The sequence below is a fragment of the Polyodon spathula genome, chromosome 8, assembly GCF_017654505.1.
Source record: "Polyodon spathula isolate WHYD16114869_AA chromosome 8, ASM1765450v1, whole genome shotgun sequence".
NCBI lineage: Eukaryota > Metazoa > Chordata > Actinopteri > Acipenseriformes > Polyodontidae > Polyodon > Polyodon spathula.
This window is the reverse complement of record NC_054541.1, coordinates 51026588-51046845: the sequence shown is the minus strand read 5'-3', so window position 1 is coordinate 51046845 and position 20258 is coordinate 51026588. Positions and strand designations below refer to the sequence as shown.

General features: G+C 51.1%; 1 protein-coding gene across 1 annotated transcript in view; it reads right to left on the bottom strand.

Moving 5' to 3' along the window:
• Window positions 1-20258, bottom strand: part of LOC121319159 (inactive histone-lysine N-methyltransferase 2E-like) — a 70746-nt gene that overhangs the window by 34667 nt on the left and 15821 nt on the right. The window contains exons 2-4 of the mRNA XM_041256338.1: window positions 20015-20199; window positions 7208-7322; window positions 5901-6133 (exon numbers count right to left, since the gene is read on the bottom strand). Of these exons, the coding sequence (XP_041112272.1) occupies window positions 5901-6133; window positions 7208-7322; window positions 20015-20085 (419 nt within the window). The 5' untranslated portion in view covers window positions 20086-20199. The remainder of the gene's footprint in view (window positions 1-5900; window positions 6134-7207; window positions 7323-20014; window positions 20200-20258) is intronic.

The window sequence follows — 20258 nt, the reverse complement described above, 5'->3', positions numbered from 1 at the left end:
GCGAGTGTGTGTGTGTGAACCTCTGCGTGCGAGTGTGTGTGTGTGTGTGTGAACCTCTGCGTGCGAGTGTGTGTGTGTGTGTGAACCTCTGCGTGCGAGTGTGTGTGAACCTCTGCGTGCGAGTGTGTGTGTGTGTGAACCTCTGCGTGCGAGTGTGTGTGTGTGAACCTCTGCGTGCGAGTGTGTGTGTGAACCTCTGCGTGCGAGTGTGTGTGTGTGAACCTCTGCGTGCGAGTGTGTGTGTGAACCTCTGCGTGCGAGTGTGTGTGTGTGTGTTAACCTCTGCGTGCGAGTGTGTGTGTGTCTGCGTGCGAGTGTGAACCTCTGCGTGCGAGTGTGTGTGTGTGTGTGTGTCTGCGTGCGAGTGTGTGTGTGTGTGTACCTCTGCGTGCGAGTGTGTGTGTGTGTGTCTGCGTGCGAGTGTGTGTGTGTGTGTGTGTGTGTGTGTGTGTGTGAACCTCTGTGTGCGAGTGTGCGTGTGAGTGTGTGTGTGTGTGTGTGTGTGTGTGTGTGTGTGAGACCTCTGCGTGCGAGTGTGTGTGTGTGTGAGAACCTCTGCGTGCGAGTGTGTGTGTGTGTGAGAACCTCTGCGTGCGAGTGTGTGTGTGTGTGTGAACCTCTGCGTGCGAGTGTGTGTGTGTGTGTGTGTGTACCTCTGCGTGCGAGTGTGTGTGTGTGTGAGAACCTCTGCGTGCGAGTGTGTGTGTGTGAGAACCTCTGCGTGCGAGTGTGTGTGTGTGTGAGAACCTCTGCGTGCGAGTGTGTGTGTGTGTGTGTGTGTGTGTGTGAGACACTCTGAACCTGGCGAGTGTTGTGGGTGTGGCGAGAAACCTACTGCGTGCGAGTGTGTGAGAAACCTCTGAGTGCGAGTGTGTGTGTGTGAGGCACACCTCTGCTTGCGAGTGTGTGTGCCTCTGAGACCTTCTCTGCAGCCTCAGTGTTGTGAACCTCTGAGCGTGCAGTAGTGTGTGGAACCCTCTGCGTGCGTGGTGGTAGAGGAGACGCCTCGCAACACCACGTATGGAGAGTTTAAGACGCACCAACACACTTGGAGACGCACGCTCAAGTGTGCGTGTGTGTGTGTAAACCTCTGCGTGCGAGTGTGTGTGTGTGTGTGTAAACCTCTGCGTGCGAGAGTGTGTGTGTGAACCTCTGCGTGCGAGTGTGTGTGTGAACCTCTGCGTGCGAGTGTGTGTGTGAACCTCTGCGTGCGAGTGTGTGTGAACCTCTGCGTGCGAGTGTGTGTGTGTGTGCCTCTGCGTGCGAGTGTGTGTGTGAACCTCTGCGTGCGAGTGTGTGTGTGAACCTCTGCGTGCGAGTGTGTGTGTGTGAACCTCTGCGTGCGAGTGTGTGTGTGAACCTCTGCGTGCGAGTGTGTGTGTGTGTGTTTGTGTGTGTGAACCTCTGCGTGCGAGTGTGTGTGTGTGTGTACCTCTGCGTGCGCGTGTGTGTGTGTGTGTGACCTCCTACGTGCGTGCGAGTGTGTGTGTGTGTACCTCTGCGTGCGAGTGTGTGTGTGTGTGTGAACCTCTGCGTGCGAGTGTGTGTGTGTGTGAACCTCTGCGTGCGAGTGTGTGTGTGTGTGAGACCTCTGCGTGCGAGTGTGTGTGTGTGTGTGTGTGTGTGTGTGAGAACCTCTGCGTGCGAGTGTGTGTGTGTGTGAGAACCTCTGCGTGCGAGTGTGTGTGTGTGTGAAACCTCTGCGTGCGTGTGTGTGTGTGTGTGTGTGTGTGTGTGTGTGTGTGTGTGAAACCTCTGCGTGCGAGTGTGTGTGTGTGTGACCTCTGCGTGCGTGTGTGTGAACCTCTGCGTGCGAGTGTGTGTGAACCTCTGCGTGCGTGTGTGTGAACCTCTGCGTGCGAGTGTGTGTGACCTCTGCGTGCGAGTGTGTGTGAACCTCTGCGTGCGAGTGTGTGAACCTCTGCGTGCGAGTGTGTGTGTGTGTCTGTGCGAGTGTGTGCGTGTGTGTGTGAACCCTGCGCACACACACACATTTGGAGACAGACGCTGTGTACCTCTGCGTGCGAGTGTGTGTGTGTGTGAACCTCTGCGTGCGAGTGTGTGTGAACCTCTGCGTGCGAGTGTGTGAACCTCTGCGTGCGAGTGTGTGTGTGAACCTCTGCGTGCGAGTGTGTGTGTGTGAACCTCTGCGTGCGAGTGTGTGTGTGAACCTCTGCGTGCGAGAGTGTGTGTGTGTGAACCTCTGCGTGCGAGTGTGTGTGAACCTCTGCGTGCGACTGTGTGTGAACCTCTGCGTGCGACAGTGTGTGTGAACCTCTGCGTGCGAGTGTGTGTGAACCTCTGCGTGCGAGAGTGTGTGTGAACCTCTGCGTGCGAGAGTGTGTGTGAACCTCTGCGTGCGAGTGTGTGTGTGTGAACCTCTGCGTGCGAGTGTGTGTGTGAACCTCTGCGTGCGAGTGTGTGTGAACCTCTGTGCGAGTGTGTGAACCTCTGCGTGCGAGTGTGTGTGTGAACCTCTGCGTGCGAGAGTGTGTGTGTGTGAACCTCTGCGTGCGAGAGTGTGTGTGTGTGTGAACCTCTGCGTGCGAGTGTGTGTGTGTGTGTGTGAACCTATGCGTGCGAGTGTGTGTGTGTGTACCTCTGCGTGCGAGTGTGTGTGTGTATTTCTGCGTGCGAGTGTGTGTGTACACACTGCATGAGCGAGTGTGTTTGTGTGCACCTCTCACCCTGAGTGTGTGTGAACGATGTGGTGTACCCTGTGTGCGTGTGCGAGTGTGTGTGAACCTCTGCGTGCGTGCGTGTGTGTGTGTGCGTGTGTGTGAACCTCTGCGTGCGAGTGTGTGTGTGTGTGCCTCTGCGTGCGAGTGTGTGTGTGTACCTCTGCGTGCGAGTGTGTGTGAACCTCTGCGTGCGTGCGTGTGTGTGAACATCTGCGTGCGAGTGTGTGTGTGTGTGAACCTCCGCGTGCGAGTGTGTGTGAACCTCTGCGTGCGTGCGTGTGTGTGAACCTCTGCGTGCGTGCGTGTGCGTGAACCTCTGCGTGCGTGCGTGTGCGTGAACCTCTGCGTGCGTGCGTGTGCGTGAACCTCTGCGTGCGTGTGTGTGCGTGCGTGTGAACCTCTGCGTGCGTGCGTGTGTGTGCGTGTGAACCTCTGCGTGCCTCTGCGTGTGCGTGAACCTCTGCGTGCGAGTGCGTGTGAACCTCTGCGTGCGAGTGTGTGCGTTAACCTCTGCGTGCGAGTGTGTGCGTTAACCTCTGCGTGCGAGTGTGTGCGTTAACCTCTGCGTGCGAGTGTGTGCGTGAACCTCTGCGTGCGAGTGTGTGCGTGAACCTCTGCGTGCGAGTGTGTGTGAACCTCTGCGTGTGTGTGTGTGAACCTCTGCGTGCGTGCGTGTGACCTCTGCGTGCGAGTGTGTGTGTGAACCTCTGCGTGCGAGTGTGTGTGTGTGTGAACCTCTGCGTGCGAGTGTGTGTGTGTGTGAACCTCTGCGTGCGAGTGTGTGTGTGTGTGTGTGTGTGAACCTCTGCGTGCGAGTGTGTGTGTGAACCTCTGCGTGCGAGTGTGTGTGTGAACCTCTGCGTGCGAGTGTGTGTGTGTGAACCTCTGCGTGCGAGTGTGTGTGTGAACCTCTGCGTGCGAGAGTGTGTGTGCGTGAACCTCTGCGTGCGAGAGTGTGTGTGTGTGCGTGTATCTCTGCGTGCGAGTGTGTGTGTGTGTGAACCTCTGCGTGCAAGTGTGTGTGTGAACCTCTGCGTGCGAGTGTGTGTGTGTGAACCTCTGCGTGCGAGTGTGTGTGTGTGTGTGTGTGTGTGAACCTCTACGTGAGAGTGTGTGTGTGTGAACCTCTGCGTGCGAGTGTGTGTGTGTGAACCTCTGCGTGCGAGTGTGTGTGTGTGTGAGAACCTCTGCGTGCGAGTGTGTGTGTGTGTGTGAACCTCTGCGTGCGAGTGTGTGTGTGTGTGTGAACCTCTGCGTGCGAGTGTGTGTGTGTGTGAGAACCTCTGCGTGCGAGTGTGTGTGTGTGTGAGAACCTCTGCGTGCGAGTGTGTGTGTGAACCTCTGCGTGCGAGTGTGTGTGTGTGAACCTCTGCGTGCGAGTGTGTGTGTGTGTGAACCTCTGCGTGCGAGTGTGTGTGTGAACCTCTGCGTGCGAGTGTGTGTGTGTGAACCTCTGCGTGCGAGTGTGTGTGAACCTCTGCGTGCGAGAGTGTGTGTGTGTGAACCTCTGCGTGCGAGTGTGTGTGAACCTCTGCGTGCGTGCGTGACGTGTGGTGTGGCACCTAACACGCACGAGTGTGTGCGTGCGTGTGTGTGTGTGTGAACCTCTGCGTGCGAGTGTGTGTGTGAACCTCTGCGTGCGAGTGTGTGTGTGTGTGTGTGTGTGTGAACCTCTGCGTGCGAGTGTGTGTGTGTGTGAACCTCTGCGTGCGAGTGTGTGTGAACCTCTGCGTGCGAGTGTGTGTGTGAACCTCTGCGTGCGAGTGTGTGTGTGTGAACCTCTGCGTGCGAGTGTGTGTGTGAACCTCTGCGTGCGAGTGTGTGTGAACCTCTGCGTGCGAGTGTGTGTGTGAACCTCTGCGTGCGAGTGTGTGTGTGTGAAACCTCTGCGTGCGAGAGTGTGTGTGTGTGAACCTCTGCGTGCGAGAGTGTGTGAACCTCTGCGTGCGAGAGTGTGTGTGAACCTCTGCGTGCGAGAGTGTGTGTGTGTGTGTGTGTGTGACCTCTGCGTGCGAGTGTGTGTGTGAACCTCTGCGTGCGAGTGTGTGTGTGTGAACCTCTGCGTGCGAGTGTGTGTGTGTGAACCTCTGCGTGCGAGTGTGTGTGTGTGTGAACCTCTGCGTGCGAGTGTGTGTGAACCTCTGCGTGCGAGTGTGTGTGTGTGTGTTTGTACCTCTGCGTGCGAGTGTGTGTGAACCTCTGCGTGCGTGTGTGTGTGTGTGTGAACCTCCGCGTGCGAGTGTGTGTGTGAACCTCTGCGTGCGAGTGTGTGTGTGTGTGTGCGTGAACCTCCGCGTGCGAACCTGTGTGTGTGTGTGTGTGAACCTCCGCGTGCGAGTGTGTGTGTGTGTGTGTGTGTGAACCTCTGCGTGCGAGTGTGTGTGAACCTCTGCGTGCGAGTGTGTGTGTGTGAACCTCTGCGTGCGAGTGTGTGTGAACCTCTGCGTGCGAGTGTGTGTGTGTGTGTGACCTCTGCGTGCGAGTGTGTGTGTGAACCTCTGCGTGCGAGTGTGTGTGAACCTCTGCGTGCGAGTGTGTGTGTGTGTGAACCTCTGCGTGCGAGTGTGTGTGTGTGAACCTCTGCGTGCGAGTGTGTGTGTGTGAACCTCTGCGTGCGAGTGTGTGTGTGTGAACCTCTGCGTGCGAGTGTGTGTGTGTGAATCTCTGCGTGCGTGTGTGTGTGTGTGTGAATCTCTGCGTGCGTGTGTGTGTGTGTGAGAATCTCTGCGTGCGTGTGTGTGTGTGTGTGTGAGTGAACCTCTGCGTGCGAGTGTGTGTGTGTGAACCTCTGCGTGCGAGTGTGTGTGTGTGAACCTCTGCGTGCGAGTGTGTGTGTGTGAATCTCTGCGTGCATGTCTGTGTGTGTGTGTGTGAACCTCTGCGTGCGTGTGTGTGTGTGTGAGAATCTCTGTGTGAATCTCTGTGTGTGTGTGTGTGAGAATCTGTGTGTGTGTGTGTGTGAGAATGTGTGTGTGTGTGTGTGTGTGAGAATCTGTGTGTGTGTGTGTGTGTGTGTGTGAGAATCTGTGTGTGTGTGTGTGTGTGTGTGTGGGTGTGAGAATCTGTGTGTGTGTGTGTGTGTGTGTGTGTGTGTGGTGTGTGTGTGTGGAATCTCTGTGTGTGTGTGTGAGAATCTGTGTGTGTGTGTGTGAGAATCTGTGTGTGTGTGTGTGAGAATCTCTGTGTGTGTGTGTGAGAATCTCTGCATGAGTGAGTTACCTGCACTTGTCACAGCAGATCATGTATCCATCGTCGTGTGTGAAGCCGCAGATGCAGCGGGTGACGTCAGTCCCGTAGCTGCCGTCCTCAGAGGTGCTGATGGTGGTGGCACTGGAGGTCTCATCGAAGTGTGCCGCGCTGGAGAAGAGGCTTGCGTCGTTCTTACTGATCAGGACCACCGGCAGGGGTGAGGCAGGGGGCGTCGGCGGGGGGCGAGCACCATAGTTGTGGTCCTGGAGAACAGGGAGGGGCATGTTGGCATAAACCAGCAACTACACATAGGAATCAGATTCTAATTCACTACCAAGTCAATGCAGCTGCAGCTCTAACCACTGCATCCCTGCCTCCCTCCTAGTCCCTGAGATGCTGCAGCGCTATGGAAACAAGCCCCACCACCCCCAACCACTTTCCAGCTGATCTGGACACTGGCTCCTGGTCCAGAGATCACTGGCACTCCTTTTAAGGGCTGCTGTTGTTCAAAACAACACAAACGAGTGTGAGCGAGAGAGAGAGAGAGACACAGAGAAGCCGCAAGTTTCACAGGACACAAGCGACATTCTTCTGAAGCTGTATCATCACAAACTTCTACACAGCATCTGCTGAGAGAGAGGTAGGGTCTGGAGTCTGTCAGTGCAGCAGTAGGGCAGTATGAAAGCAAAGAGCTCCATCGGGTTAGATTTTACCTTCTTGGTTAACATCACCAGGCTTCTTAAAGGGGAGACATTAGTTTAGATCCCTTGAATTTCTTTTTTTTTGCGTTTTCTCAAATGAAAAAAATGTGGACGAAACCTGACGAGGACGAGGCAAGCATGCACGTTTCACTCCACATGTATCCACTTAGTATCCAGCCTGTCGTGCCCTGGGTTGTGACAATTGTCTCCTAATAGTCTGAGTTGTGACAGTGCAGGCAGCACTGAGCTCAGGAAACTGAGCAGGGAAAGCAGCAGAACAGGGGACACGTCTCCAGAGTACAATCATTATATAAATAATAAATCAGGATGGCTATAAAAAAGTCTTATCCCACAGATTCTTTTTCTTGCTTGCTGGGGGAGTTCATTCTGCATTTAAATTTGCACTAGAAGGGGTTTTGGACCAACCACCGATTAAAAGTCATTAAACCAACTGCTTGCATTTAAAATGTTTTAAATGAAAAATTAAGAAACAGAAGAGGAAGAGGGAACGTTTAATTCAGCACATGACATTGTGGGATAACTCTGCTTACACCAGGTAACAATAATCTAACAGTAACATCACACAGTGTTCAAACCCCCCCCCCCCCCCCCCCCCCCCCCCCCCTCAATACATACCGCATACGGCAGACCAATATAGCTGTGAGAGTGGTGAGAACTGCTGGTGTAGATCTGGTGTGGATAACTGTTGGACTTCTCAACTACCACCGAGCTAGCTTCTACAGATTCAGGTCTGCAAGGGAAAGAGAGAAATACAAGGGGTTAATGATGCACCTTCAATCATTAGGGACACAAGAGGACAGACTCCAGCAATCAGGACAGGCTACAGAGCCACTGATCAGCAGCACTGCCAGAACAGAAGCAGGGGCCCCGTGCCCTTGCTGAAGTCCACGAACCCTGTAAGAGCGCAGCAGGAAGCCGAGGTGACAATCCAGCCAGCACTGAAAGGACACCCCCCTTAAAAAAAGAACTGGTTTCAGCCTTGTCAGCACAAAGACGCATGAGAGAAAAGCATTCTCAAACAATGTCTTTAAAACCTTTCAGCTGCTATCAGACTAGAAAAGCAGAAGGGTTGAAGGGTTGCTCCCAGCTCTGGTGACGCTTCACCAGGCACCGCATGGCAGACAGACCCCCTTGCTCAAGCTAGCTTTCTCTGCAAAGCCTGGCTACAGCGATTATATAACATGGTGGAGGGATTAACCGATAACCAGCAAAGCACAATCAGCAGCAATCCCTGCCGTGCAGCCAACTGCTCGGCCGCCGCAGAGACTAAACGCACTGAATTGCCACCTCAGCGAGAGGAGCAGGGCTGCCAGCACTACCAGCTTGTGCAGTAACATGCACGCTGGGATAAAAGACGCTCCCTGTTACCAGGACGCTCAATCGAAGGACTACAGGAGAGGCTCCCATTCCAGTAAAATTGATTAAATACTGTCCGAGTGCAGCATAAAGTCTGCCAGAAAAGGAAACATCTGCCCGGAGATCATTTCAAAGGCAATTAACACCAGACCTGTCGATCCGTATTAGGGTCAATCAGATCATGGAGTCTGGACTGCGGTATCCAGCAACTAGACTGGACTGGACTGGACTGTGCAACAACAATCTCCACTCACATCTGTAAACACAGCCATCATGAGGGGTCAAAGAGAACCGCAGCTGCAGTATCATGAGGGGTCAAAGAGAACCACTGTTGCAGTATCACGAGGGGTCAAAGAGAACCACAGCTGCAGTTTCATAAGGGGTCAAAGAGAACCGCTGTTGCAGTTTCATAAGGGGTCATCAAAGAGAACCACAGCTGCAGTATCATGAGGGGTCAAAGAGAACCACAGCTGCAGTATCATGAGGGGTCAAAGAGAACCACAGCTGCAGTATCATGAGGGGTCAAAGAGAACCACAGCTGCAGTATCATGAGGGGTCAAAGAGAACCACAGCTGCAGTATCATGAGGGGTCAAAGAGAACCACTGTTGCAGTTTCATAAGGGGTCATCAAAGAGAACCGCAGCTGGCTTAGCACAAACACATTTCAAACAGACAGCGCAGTGCAGTGCAGGCATGCACAAATAAACAGAAAAGCTAGCAACCTGGTTTCAGTTAATTGTTCAGTACTTTAATGCCTATGTTAGACAGGTTGAAGTCCACAGGTGAACAAACAGGAGAAGGTTGCGGAGTCCTGAGAAATGAACATTTCAAAGTGCAATAAAACGACCCCAGTGTGTGTCTGTCACTTAGATCCACAATAAAGACCAGGGTACTGTGCTGCACGTGCCTGGAAATCAGAATGCGTGAGACTTTACTAGTCATGTGTGTCTGTGGAGCAGTGAGCACAGCCTAGCTGGGACCTGCCTGCAGAGCTCCAGCACACAGACTAGCAGAGCACTCTGCAGTGACCGGAAGGAAATCTCCATCACGGGCCTGTCTCTGTCAGACTCGCTCATCTGTCTGCTCTTTCATTTGGAAAACCACATGGCACAGGAAGCAAGGAAGTTGACAAATAAACACATTCTCGCTCACACACAGTGTACTGCTTTTATGGGAAGGGTGTATTTGTTCTTTTTTGCATTGAGAGTGAACCCAGTACTGTGGTAACTGTTTTAAAAATTTTACAGCTACTAGGCAGTGATAAAAAAATGTGAATTTGAATTTTCCAACAACCTTGAGACCTAAAGGTCACTTGAGTGGAACAGAAATACTGAAGCTCTCTAGAAGACGTGTGCGCTGAATACCGAAGCTCTCTAGAAGGCGTGTGCGCTGAATACCGAAGCTCTCCAGAAGACGTGTGCGCTGAATACCGAAGCTCTCCAGAAGACGTGTGCGCTGAATACCGAAGCTCTCCAGAAGACGTGTGCGCTGAATACCGAAGCTCTCCAGAAGACGTGTGCGCTGAATACCGAAGCTCTCTAGAAGACGTGTGCGCTGAATACCGAAGCTCTCTAGAAGGCGTGTGCGCTGAATACCGAAGAGTTATTCAACATAATCCCCGCCTCTCCTCCTCCTCCTCCTCCACGCACACAGGCTTCCTGTCTGACATTGCTGAGCACTGCTAAACACTCTGGCTCTGTACTGCACCAGCACCCAGGCTCTGTACTGCACCAGCACCCAGGCTCTGTACTGCACCAGCACCCAGGCTCTGTACAGCACCAGCAACCAGCACCCGGGCTCTGTACAGCACCAGCAACCAGCACCCGGGCTCTGTACAGCACCAGCAACCAGCACCCGGGCTCTGTACAGCACCAGCAACCAGCACCCGGGCTCTGTACTGCACCAGCAACCAGCACCCGGGCTCTGTACTGCACCAGCAACCAGCACCCGGGCTCTGTACAGCACCAGCAACCAGCACCCGGGCTCTGTACAGCACCAGCAACCAGCACCCGGGCTCTGTACAGCACCAGCAACCAGCACCCGGGCTCTGTACAGCACCAGCAACCAGCACCCGGGCTCTGTACAGCACCAGCAACCAGCACCCGGGCTCTGTACAGCACCAGCAACCAGCACCCGGGCTCTGTACTGCACCAGCAACCAGCACCCGGGCTCTGTACAGCACCAGCAACCAGCACCCGGGCTCTGTACAGCACCAGCAACCAGCACCCGGGCTCTGTACAGCACCAGCAACCAGCACCCGGGCTCTGTACAGCACCAGCAACCAGCACCCGGGCTCTGTACTGCACCAGCAACCAGCACCGCTGTGCAAACCAACAGCTCACACCTCACCTCCCCTTACCACACCTCCAGCCTCAAGAACATAAAAATAGAAACCGACAATTTAAGAACATCTTCGTATTCAGAACATAAGAACATAAGAAAGTTTACAAGCGAGAGGAGGCCATTCGGCCCATCTTGCTCGTTTGGTTGTTAGTAGCTTATTGATCCCAGAATCTCATCAAGCAGCTTCTTGAAGGATCCCAGGGTGTCAGCTTCAACAACATTACTGGGGAGTTGATTCCAGACCCTCACAATTCTCTGTGTAAAAAAGTGCCTCCTATTTTCTGTTCTGAATGCCCCTTTGTCTAATCTCCATTTGTGACCCCTGGTCCTTGTTTCTTTTTTCAGGCTGAAAAAGTCCCTTGGGTCGACATTGTCAATACCTTTTAGAATTTTGAATGCTTGAATTAGGTCGCCACGTAGTCTTCTTTGTTCAAGACTGAACAGATTCAATTCTTTTAGCCTGTCTGCATATGACATGCCTTTTAAGCCCAGAATAATTCTGGTCGCTCTTCTTTGCACTCTTTCTACAGCAGCAATATCTTTTTTATAGCGCGGTGACCAGAACTGAACACAATATTCAAGATGAGGTCTTACTAGTGCATTGTACAGTTTTAACATTACTTCCCTTGATTTAAATTCAACACTTTTCACAATGTATCCGAGCATCTTGTTAGCCTTTTTTATAGCTTTCCACACACATTGAATCCATTTAACACGTTTCACACTGGATATACCAGGTGGCTTGATCCATCCCTGTTTAATCTGGCACTGTGCGACTGTCAAGCTGCTGCCAGACTGCACTGTAACTGTTCTACCAAACACACACACTGCCTACATTTAGCATGCATAACAACAATAAATACAAACATATATACATATAGATATATATCTATATATATATATACACATACACACACACACACTGAATCGTGCAGAGCCAATGGGAGAGCACTGTGTAAACGACTGTGTACAGCAGCTGCTTCCCCACAGAACTGCTCTGTGTGTAAAAACTAAGTACAGACACTGCTAAATTAACTAATGTCAGGCAGGTGGAGCCAACGGGGAGGTCGAGAGGAGCTCCACAATTGAGCTAGGATGCAAGTGCTGACATGCATGCACACGCATGCGCACTCACACACACACATGGCTTGTCATTTTCCTGCATGTTTGGGAAACTACTCCTGGCAGCAGCCTGGAACACACTGGAATTGGAATTGCATTGGAAACAGGAACGGCACAAGCACACCGACTACACAGCTCAGTGAATGAATCACAGGACACTGCAAGGAAACAAGGAAAAACACAGAGGCTGCAATATAAACAACGAGAGATGCTACAGTCCTCAAAAACAAGTCTCTGTTAACAGCGAGGTTCACCCGTGACTTCATAAACACCCCATCATGAATTCTGAGGAAACCAGGTCAGTGCTAAGAGTGAGCTGGGGCCTAGTCTCTCCTCTACCTGCTGTTGGTACAGACTAGCGCAACACTGAGACAAAGATTATTAAATGGAAATGGAGCCCCGCCGCTCCCACAGTGCACAGCAGCAAGATACAGTCTGGCCAGCAATCACAACAACAACCCGCACCTGCAACACGAGAGCGCCTGGGCACAGAGCCCCCCACTGCTCTACAGCATGGGAGCTGCCTTTGCATCGCAGAGATACAATGCATGCCACAGCGCCGGGGGAACTGCAGTGCTGCAGGTTCAGTTACTCAGGTTCTCAGTTGCAGCGACTCAATGCAGAAGCGCGTTCCTTCAGGTTGCTTCAACACAAACAAGGCTTGTATTGAATGCTTTGTACTGTTTGCAGTGCTCACAACATGCACTCGCGCACGCTAGGGATTAGAACGTCCCGTCCAGCAGCCATGTTACACTGCATGACAGTGTGGAACTGCAATGTGAAACACAAAGCTTCGCTGAGAACAAGTGTAATATGAACAGAGTTAATGAAGTAACATGAAACTTACTGTAGATACAAGGAAGGGAACCTGGAATCAGGGGCTATGGGGGGGGAACACAACAAGAACAGTCACACTGCTTAGGGAGAGCACCTGTGACGTAATCCTGGTTTCACCACGTGGGCATGTAACAAGTGAAAAGTGCCAGTTAGTGCTTTCACAGCATGAAGTGTGTGTGTGTGACAGTGTGAGTGTGATGGTGTGTATGTGTGTGAGTGTGCGTGTATGACAGTGTGGGTCTCTGTGTGTATAGTCCATCACTATCAGGCCTGGGCTCTTGTCCCCTTAGCGCAGACAATGGTGCACTGAGCTGTAAACCAACGAGCAGGGCTCGTTCCTACAGACCACTAGGGAGGGCAAACAAATCCTGCACACTTAAGAGTTGCTTCACAGAAATGTTCACTGTCATGAAATTTAATACAGGAGAGAGAGAAGAAACCATCAACACGATTTCTCTTTATGTGTCACAAGTGCAACAGCAGTGCAACTGCTTTTATGTTCCAATCTAGAGACGAAAGCAATGCATCTGTATTATTACACTATGAGCCTACCGCTCACACTTCAGCCTCATTCTTCAGCAGACCATGACAGCACCCAAACCCATAACCTGCAATGAGAGCCCAAACCCATAACCTGCAATGCCAGCCCAAACCCACAACCTGCAATGAGAGCCCAAACCCATAACCTGCAATGAGAGCCCAAACCCATAACCTGCAATGCCAGCCCAAACCCACAACCTGCAATGAGAGCCCAAACCCATAACCTGCAATGAGAGCCCAAACCCATAACCTGCAATGAGAGCCCAAACCCACAACCTGCAATGCCAGCCCAAACCCATAACCTGCAATGAGAGCCCAAACCCATAACCTGCAATGAGAGCCCAAACCCACAACTGCAATGAGAGCCCAAACCCATAACCTGCAATGAGAGCCCAAACCCATAACCTGCAATGAGAGCCCAAACCCACAACCTGCAATGAGAGCCCAAACCCACAACCTGCAATGAGAGCCCAAACCCACAACCTGCAATGAGAGCCCAAACCCACAACCTGCAATGAGAGCCCAAACCCACAACCTGCAATGAGAGCCCAAACCCACAACCTGCAATGAGAGCCCAAACCCACAACCTGCAATGAGAGCCCAAACCCATAACCTGCAATGCCAGCCCAAACCCACAACCTGCAATGACAGCCCAAACCCATAACCTGCAATGAGAGCCCAAACCCATAACCTGCAATGAGAGCCCAAACCCACAACCTGCAATGAGAGCCCAAACCCACAACCTGCAATGAGAGCCCAAACCCATAACCTGCAATGAGAGCCCAAACCCACAACCTGCAATGAGAGCCCAAACCCACAACCTGCAATGAGAGCCCAAACCCACAACCTGCAATGAGAGCCCAAACCCACAACCTGCAATGAGAGCCCAAACCCACAACCTGCAATGAGAGCCCAAACCCACAACCTGCAATGAGAGCCCAAACCCACAACCTGCAATGAGAGCCCAAACCCACAACCTGCAATGAGAGCCCAAACCCACAACCTGCAATGAGAGCCCAAACCCACAACCTGCAATGAGAGCCCAAACCCATAACCTGCAATGAGAGCCCAAACCCACAACCTGCAATGAGAGCCCAAACCCACAACCTGCAATGAGAGCCCAAACCCACAACCTGCAATGAGAGCCCAAACCCACAACCTGCAATGAGAGCCCAAACCCACAACCTGCAATGAGAGCCCAAACCCACAACCTGCAATGAGAGCCCAAACCCACAACCTGCAATGAGAGCCCAAACCCACAACCTGCAATGAGAGCCCAAACCCACAACCTGCAATGAGAGCCCAAACCCACAACCTGCAATGAGAGCCCAAACCCACAACCTGCAATGAGAGCCCAAACCCACAACCTGCAATGAGAGCCCAAACCCACAACCTGCAATGAGAGCCCAAACCCACAACCTGCAATGAGAGCCCAAACCCACAACCTGCAATGACACACTGTCATACACTAGCGCTCCATGATTTATGTCTGATTGAAGCGTTTGTCTTCATTTATTACCAAGCAGTTCTTTTAGTAAAACCATTGCACTAAAAGCTAGAGGAAACTCAGAACAATACAAGCTACAACACACCGGACTACAAGTAAAATACCATGTTTATTTATTCTACTTTCCACAGACCAGGACTTCTGCCTTCTGTCATTTCTACATGCTACATGTTCTGCTATTTGTCTTGAAAGTCATAGCCCTTTAACTCAATAATACCAGACATCACAAAGCTCTTGGCAATTCAGGTTCAAGATTAAGAGCACCGAGATGACAGAAAACCTTGACTCTCACCCCTAAACTTCAGAATATACTAGCAACTAAAAACAAAACAGATAAATCAACCAAATAGAGCCCAATCCATCCCATCAAAGCTGTGTGCGAGTGTGTGTGTGTGCACGTGAGTGCGTGTGTCAGTGTATGTGTGTTTCACAGGACTCGCAGAACTAGAGCTCAGAAGCAGAGGTGTGGCTAGTAAAAAAGAAACAAGAAACAAGCACAAACACACCTTCAATTTGTGCAATCAGACAAACCTTGGTATGAGGCTGCTAGAAAACAGCGACTGAATAACAGTAAGTGAGTCCGTGATCAGAATGGTGCAAATAAGTTTAACAAATTACACACGGCTAAAAATACAACCACCACCAAACCCCAGCCCTTGTGCTGCCTCTGCACTGACTGTGCAAGCCTTGTAATCCCAGGCCTATGCATTATTGAGCAGGCTGGGCTCATTAACAGAAGGGACACTGACGACAGGCAGATCACACAACAAAAACACCAGGGCAAGATCACACAGAAAGAAAAGTAACCTGCAGTATTAACCCCACCCCCCACCCCTTCCCCCGGTACAAGACCATGTGCAGTATGTGCCATCACACGACACTGCAGTAAGCAGCGATAGGAGCACTCGACACAGTCCGAGCCGCAGTGACAGCATTGAGGGATTCACGCTGCGCTTCAGCACTGCTGGCAGACACCTGCTCCTGGGAACAGCACAGTTACACAGCTACTGCACTCCATTATTACTGCTCTCCTAATACACAAAGACGGGCTTGACTTCTTAGGAATCACCCCTACAGAGACAACTTCTAGAGCCCACAGAGCTCCCATCAAAACAGGGGAATAACACGATTGAATCCAGTACCAGTACTAATAAAAACCAAACAAAACACACACACACACGGCAGTGGGAACACTTCAAAGACCCTTTCCTCACTCTAGTTTGTTCAAGCTATGATAGTTCTACACTTCCTCATACTGTACAGCCCAACCTCATGTCTACTCTTCCATTCAAAGAGCTACAGGACAACTATCTACAGAGCCTAATGCTGAATGGTTAAAGTCACTAACCCCCCCGATACCCAGCACTGAACCCCAGAGACACAATCCCTACCTGGCAGAGTCTCCGGCAGCACACAGCTCTGTCCCCGCTCACTCGCTCTTCAAAAGGGCTGGAGCTGTGCTCTAGTGAAGCTGTCTCTCTACTTCCTCTTTCAGAGCATGCTACTGCAGCGCTGCTGTGCGGGAGTGAGGCAGACTGCAAGAGAGGCGCGCGCACACACACACACTCTCTCCTCCACAAACCCTGCAGACCTGCCAGCGCAGGCATGTGATCTGCACTGTGCTGGACTCCTCCCCTTGTTTTTCTCATTCCCCTTGCTCAGTGCGCCTGTGTTGGCAGGGATTGCATCACTCTCCCTCTCTCTCCCACAATGGGGTTTGGAGCAGGGCCAGCAGAGGCATCACTAATGGCAGAGAGGGGGAGGGAGAGAGGGGGAGTACAGAGTACAGGAGGAACAGAACTTCATCTAAACACAACGAATGACTAATGAAAAGCTAATTAGAAAAAATATAAAACGAGAACAGAAATGTAAACAAAAAGCTTGTTTTTTTTTTTTTTTTTTTTTTAAACAAACGTAACTTTGGGTGAATGTTTTGTTTATTTATTTATTTATAATCTTTATGTTGGTTTTGAGCAGTGAAGTGCACTGGACCTCGAGACACAGCAGTGCTGCTTGTTTCTCAAAGGTTCTGCAGAGGGCAGTCATTCTGAGAAAGCAGGGGGGCATCCTGTTGATTCACGATTCACAAAATGAACAGCAGCAGCGCTTATCACTCGCATCAATGTCATCAACTTGAATGTAATGATAGGCGGCTCGAGTCAGATCTTTCAGGCTTTCACAAATTCTACGAGCGTAAATCAGGAGGTCTGATTCTAGAACATTTTGCTCGTTTTAAGCACCATCTTTTAATATTAGTGCCATCTCACAATGCTGGGCTACATAATGGACACAAATTTAACAGATGACAGCCACTTAAACAATGAATGCAAAAGTATTTCACAATCTGGGCAACTCATTTCAGCAAATATCCTCCCCATGGTAGTTCCATTAAAGATAAAACAACTGCCATAGTAATTAGTTCATTTTGTAAACATTTTAGCATGTATTAATTCACCAGGTGACTGTAGTTATGTATTCATGTGACAGGTTACTGTTTGTACTCCACACACACACACACACACACACACACACACACACACACACACACACACACACACACTCAGTTTCAAGGACTGAGCGTGTTACCTAAATCACAACTCGCAAAGCTTCTGTAAGCGAAGCGCGGTGCTTGTGCACATGTGGACAGGATATCTAGCTGAGGAAGCTGGGCTGGGTGGAGTCAGACAAGGACAGACAGACTCACACCGCTGGCTCAGCAAGGGGCCTGCTCTACTTTCATCACCATCGTCATCACGGCTGTTTTGTTTGTAAATGTAAACCCATGGCATGCTGCGAACACCCTGCTGAAGACTGTAGAGCACAGAGCTGTAAGAGAGCATGGAGGATTTTCCTTTCAATTGCAGCTTGCCTTTGCTAGCTGTTGAGAGGGTGGCTTTTAAGATACCTACCGATCCGACCCCACAGAGCCAGCATCCCCAACCTGCGTGAGACACGCAGCTGTGCTGCAGGCCAGCGGTCAATTACAATTCATATTAACTGCAGTTACAGGCTCAGTGGAATTGCAGTGGAACCTTGGCACACCTACAGAACTGCAATTGGAATGCTAGAATTGATCGATTACAGTTCAGTTATTCATTCATTTGTCATACAATAGTTATTCTTGTATTTTCAAACTCTTTTAGTGACCCCACTTGAAGTTTGTATTTGTCCCTGTGATTCCTGCTGGTTATTCAGAATAAAGACAGCGAGCGTGTTAATGTGTGGAGCTGTTTACGGTACTCTTAAGTGTAATTGCAGTTTGAATTGTAATCCCTGCAGAATGTTGTGAAACTGCAGTTGTAATGGAAGAAAACAGCACTGCAATTGTAATCTCAATTCCAGCGTGCAGTTGTGTAGCTGTGATTAGAACTGGCCCCAGGTCTGCCGTGGTGTACGGTATGTGTTCAATGCGCAGACAGGAGGACAGACAGCTGGCCAGCGACCCTCGCAGCTCCTGGCAGCCAGGCAGCTGGTATCCAGGGGAGGGGCGCAGCCTGGTTGCTAGGGGCAGCTGCAGCTACACTGGGAGCGCTGATGACGACAGTGAGAATATTAATACACAGCACTGGAACCAGCCTGCTTTGTTGCTTCAGTCTTTACCCGGATGTGGGCGGCTTTCCCCGAGGTGGCCTCATGCAAGCCCCTTGACATCCTTTAGTTCCAAAACAAAACTTAGACTCGGTAGAACAGGGACGGACCATCCCGTGATACCCCACACAGTGCACGGAGCAGCTTGGCTTCCCTGCAGGGGATCATGTTTCCATAACTGCTATGCAATGGGAGTCTTGTATTCATGTCTGTACTGGCCACTTACAGGAGACTTGTATATTAGACATTGCATATGAATATTCTACCTGGTGAATACCACAGGTCCAGCTCACGTGTGGAGCAGCAGTACAACAGCCTGCAGAGACACACACACAGCTACGCACTGCGTCCCTGTCTGACTATCTGCTCCTGTCTCTGAATCCAGCAAAGAAACGCCCCCCCCCCCCCACTGGCCATTCACTGTGTTTTACTGATATACTGAACAGCTGGAAAGACAGCAGAATAGTGCTAGTTAATTCTCTTGAAATATAACCCACCCTGGAGAATGAAAGGGGTATCATTCACAATGCACTAGCAAGCATAATGAAGGAGGGATGGAAATAAGACTCTACACTGTGGCTAATCAAGCTCATAGTAAAATCTGGAATGGGTGAGACAGCTATGCAATAGGTGTCTTACTTCCATCCCTGCAATGCTATAGCCGTCCCATGCAAATACTGGTGGGCTAATGCCTTAGGAATGCCAAGGCTTCATGAAGGAGGACACAGAGCTCAGCCCACAGTTTGCCCTTATGTGGAGAAGGGGAGGGGGGCATCTTACTATCCTTACTGGGGATAAACAGCTGAGCAGATTTCAGTCTTGCCAGGCAGATCCACAGGAAAACAGAATAGGCTGTGTTTACCAAGCGGCAGCAAATGTAAAACTCAATCATTCAAAGGATTTACAAGACAGAAATCCAGCTGACATCAAAGCAGACTCGCCAGGGGGTGCCCTAGAGACACGAAAGAGTACCCTACCGAAGAACATTATAATAAAATACTGGGAATGACAGGAAAAGCACCAATCAGTGCACTGCTGCTTCCCTTCCAGTATCGCTGGGAGGCCGTGCAGAAAGCCGCAGCGACCGCGGTCTCACGGGAAAGCCGCAGCGACCGCGCTCTCACGGGAAAGCCGCAGCGACCGCGCTCTCACGGGAAAGCCGCAGCGACCGCGCTCTCACGGGAAAGCCGCAGCGACCGCGCTCTCACGGGAAAGCCGCAGCGACCGCGCTCTCACGGGAAAGCCGCAGCGACCGCGCTCTCACGGGAAAGCCGCAGCGACCGCGCTCTCACGGGAAAGCCGCAGCGACCGCGCCTCTCAGCCAGGCAGCACAGACGCCTCCCTTTGCAGACCTGACTGGTTAACGGGAGGGTCTGTGACTCTGTACAACAGGGAGGGCTCACAGCTAGGAGGTTGGGGTCTTTTTAAACAGCTTAAACCAGTTTGGGTATTTCTGTAACTGCTCAAAGAAAGCCCTACTGAGGAGAAGCCCTCCATTAGTGTTGTTAGGTTTTTGATGCACTACAGCATTACTGTGTGTGAGTCTACATGTGTGCAACATTCCTGTGTGTAGTACTGAAGACTCTGCCCCTCGGGTGCCTCGCTCTTCCCTTTAATTGGTCTCTATTTGGTCACTTCCACGTCTAAACAGACTGAGCCGAATGCAAACTGGCACAGAGTCCTAACTGGGCAGCTTGGATCTTGAAAGCCACCCAACCTCAAATGTGGCTGCCAAATTAGCAGTGTGATGAGAGCCCATCAATGAGCACGGTTTACATTGTCATAGCATGGGCATGTTTTGACACCTGCTGTGTAGCTCAATCCAACCATCAGCTAGTTTATGGAGGGGAGTGGGGGGGAGAGAAATGAGTATTCTTGCTATAGCGACAATGTGTTTGATAACCAGCAGTACATTCATTACTGCAGTTTCTATGTAAACCCCTTTATTCGCAAACTGCTTAATACAAGCCCTTTCCATGAAGCAGCGTGGAAGGATGTAAGCTGCTCACAGGTTTTACTTGCGATTTAGTAGTAAAGTTACAGGTGAATTTCAGGAAAACCCTATCCTGGGAGCAATGCATTCAGGGGTGGCAGGACAGCAGAAACAAATGAAGAGACACTGTACTCACTCTGAACCTGCAGCCATTTCCAAATATGAGGTTCCTGTTGTGTCAACCCCAATCGGGATCACTATGCTCATGACGTTCGCGTCTGATAAATTCGATTCCTACGGGGTCCTAAGCATTGGTATCCAAAACACTGAGGCATGCCAGCCACAGTGCTCATTGCAAACATCTAAGTGCATCCACAAAGCCTGCAGAGACAAAAGGGGAGAGATGGGGTTAGTGACACAGCACAAGATCATCACAGCAC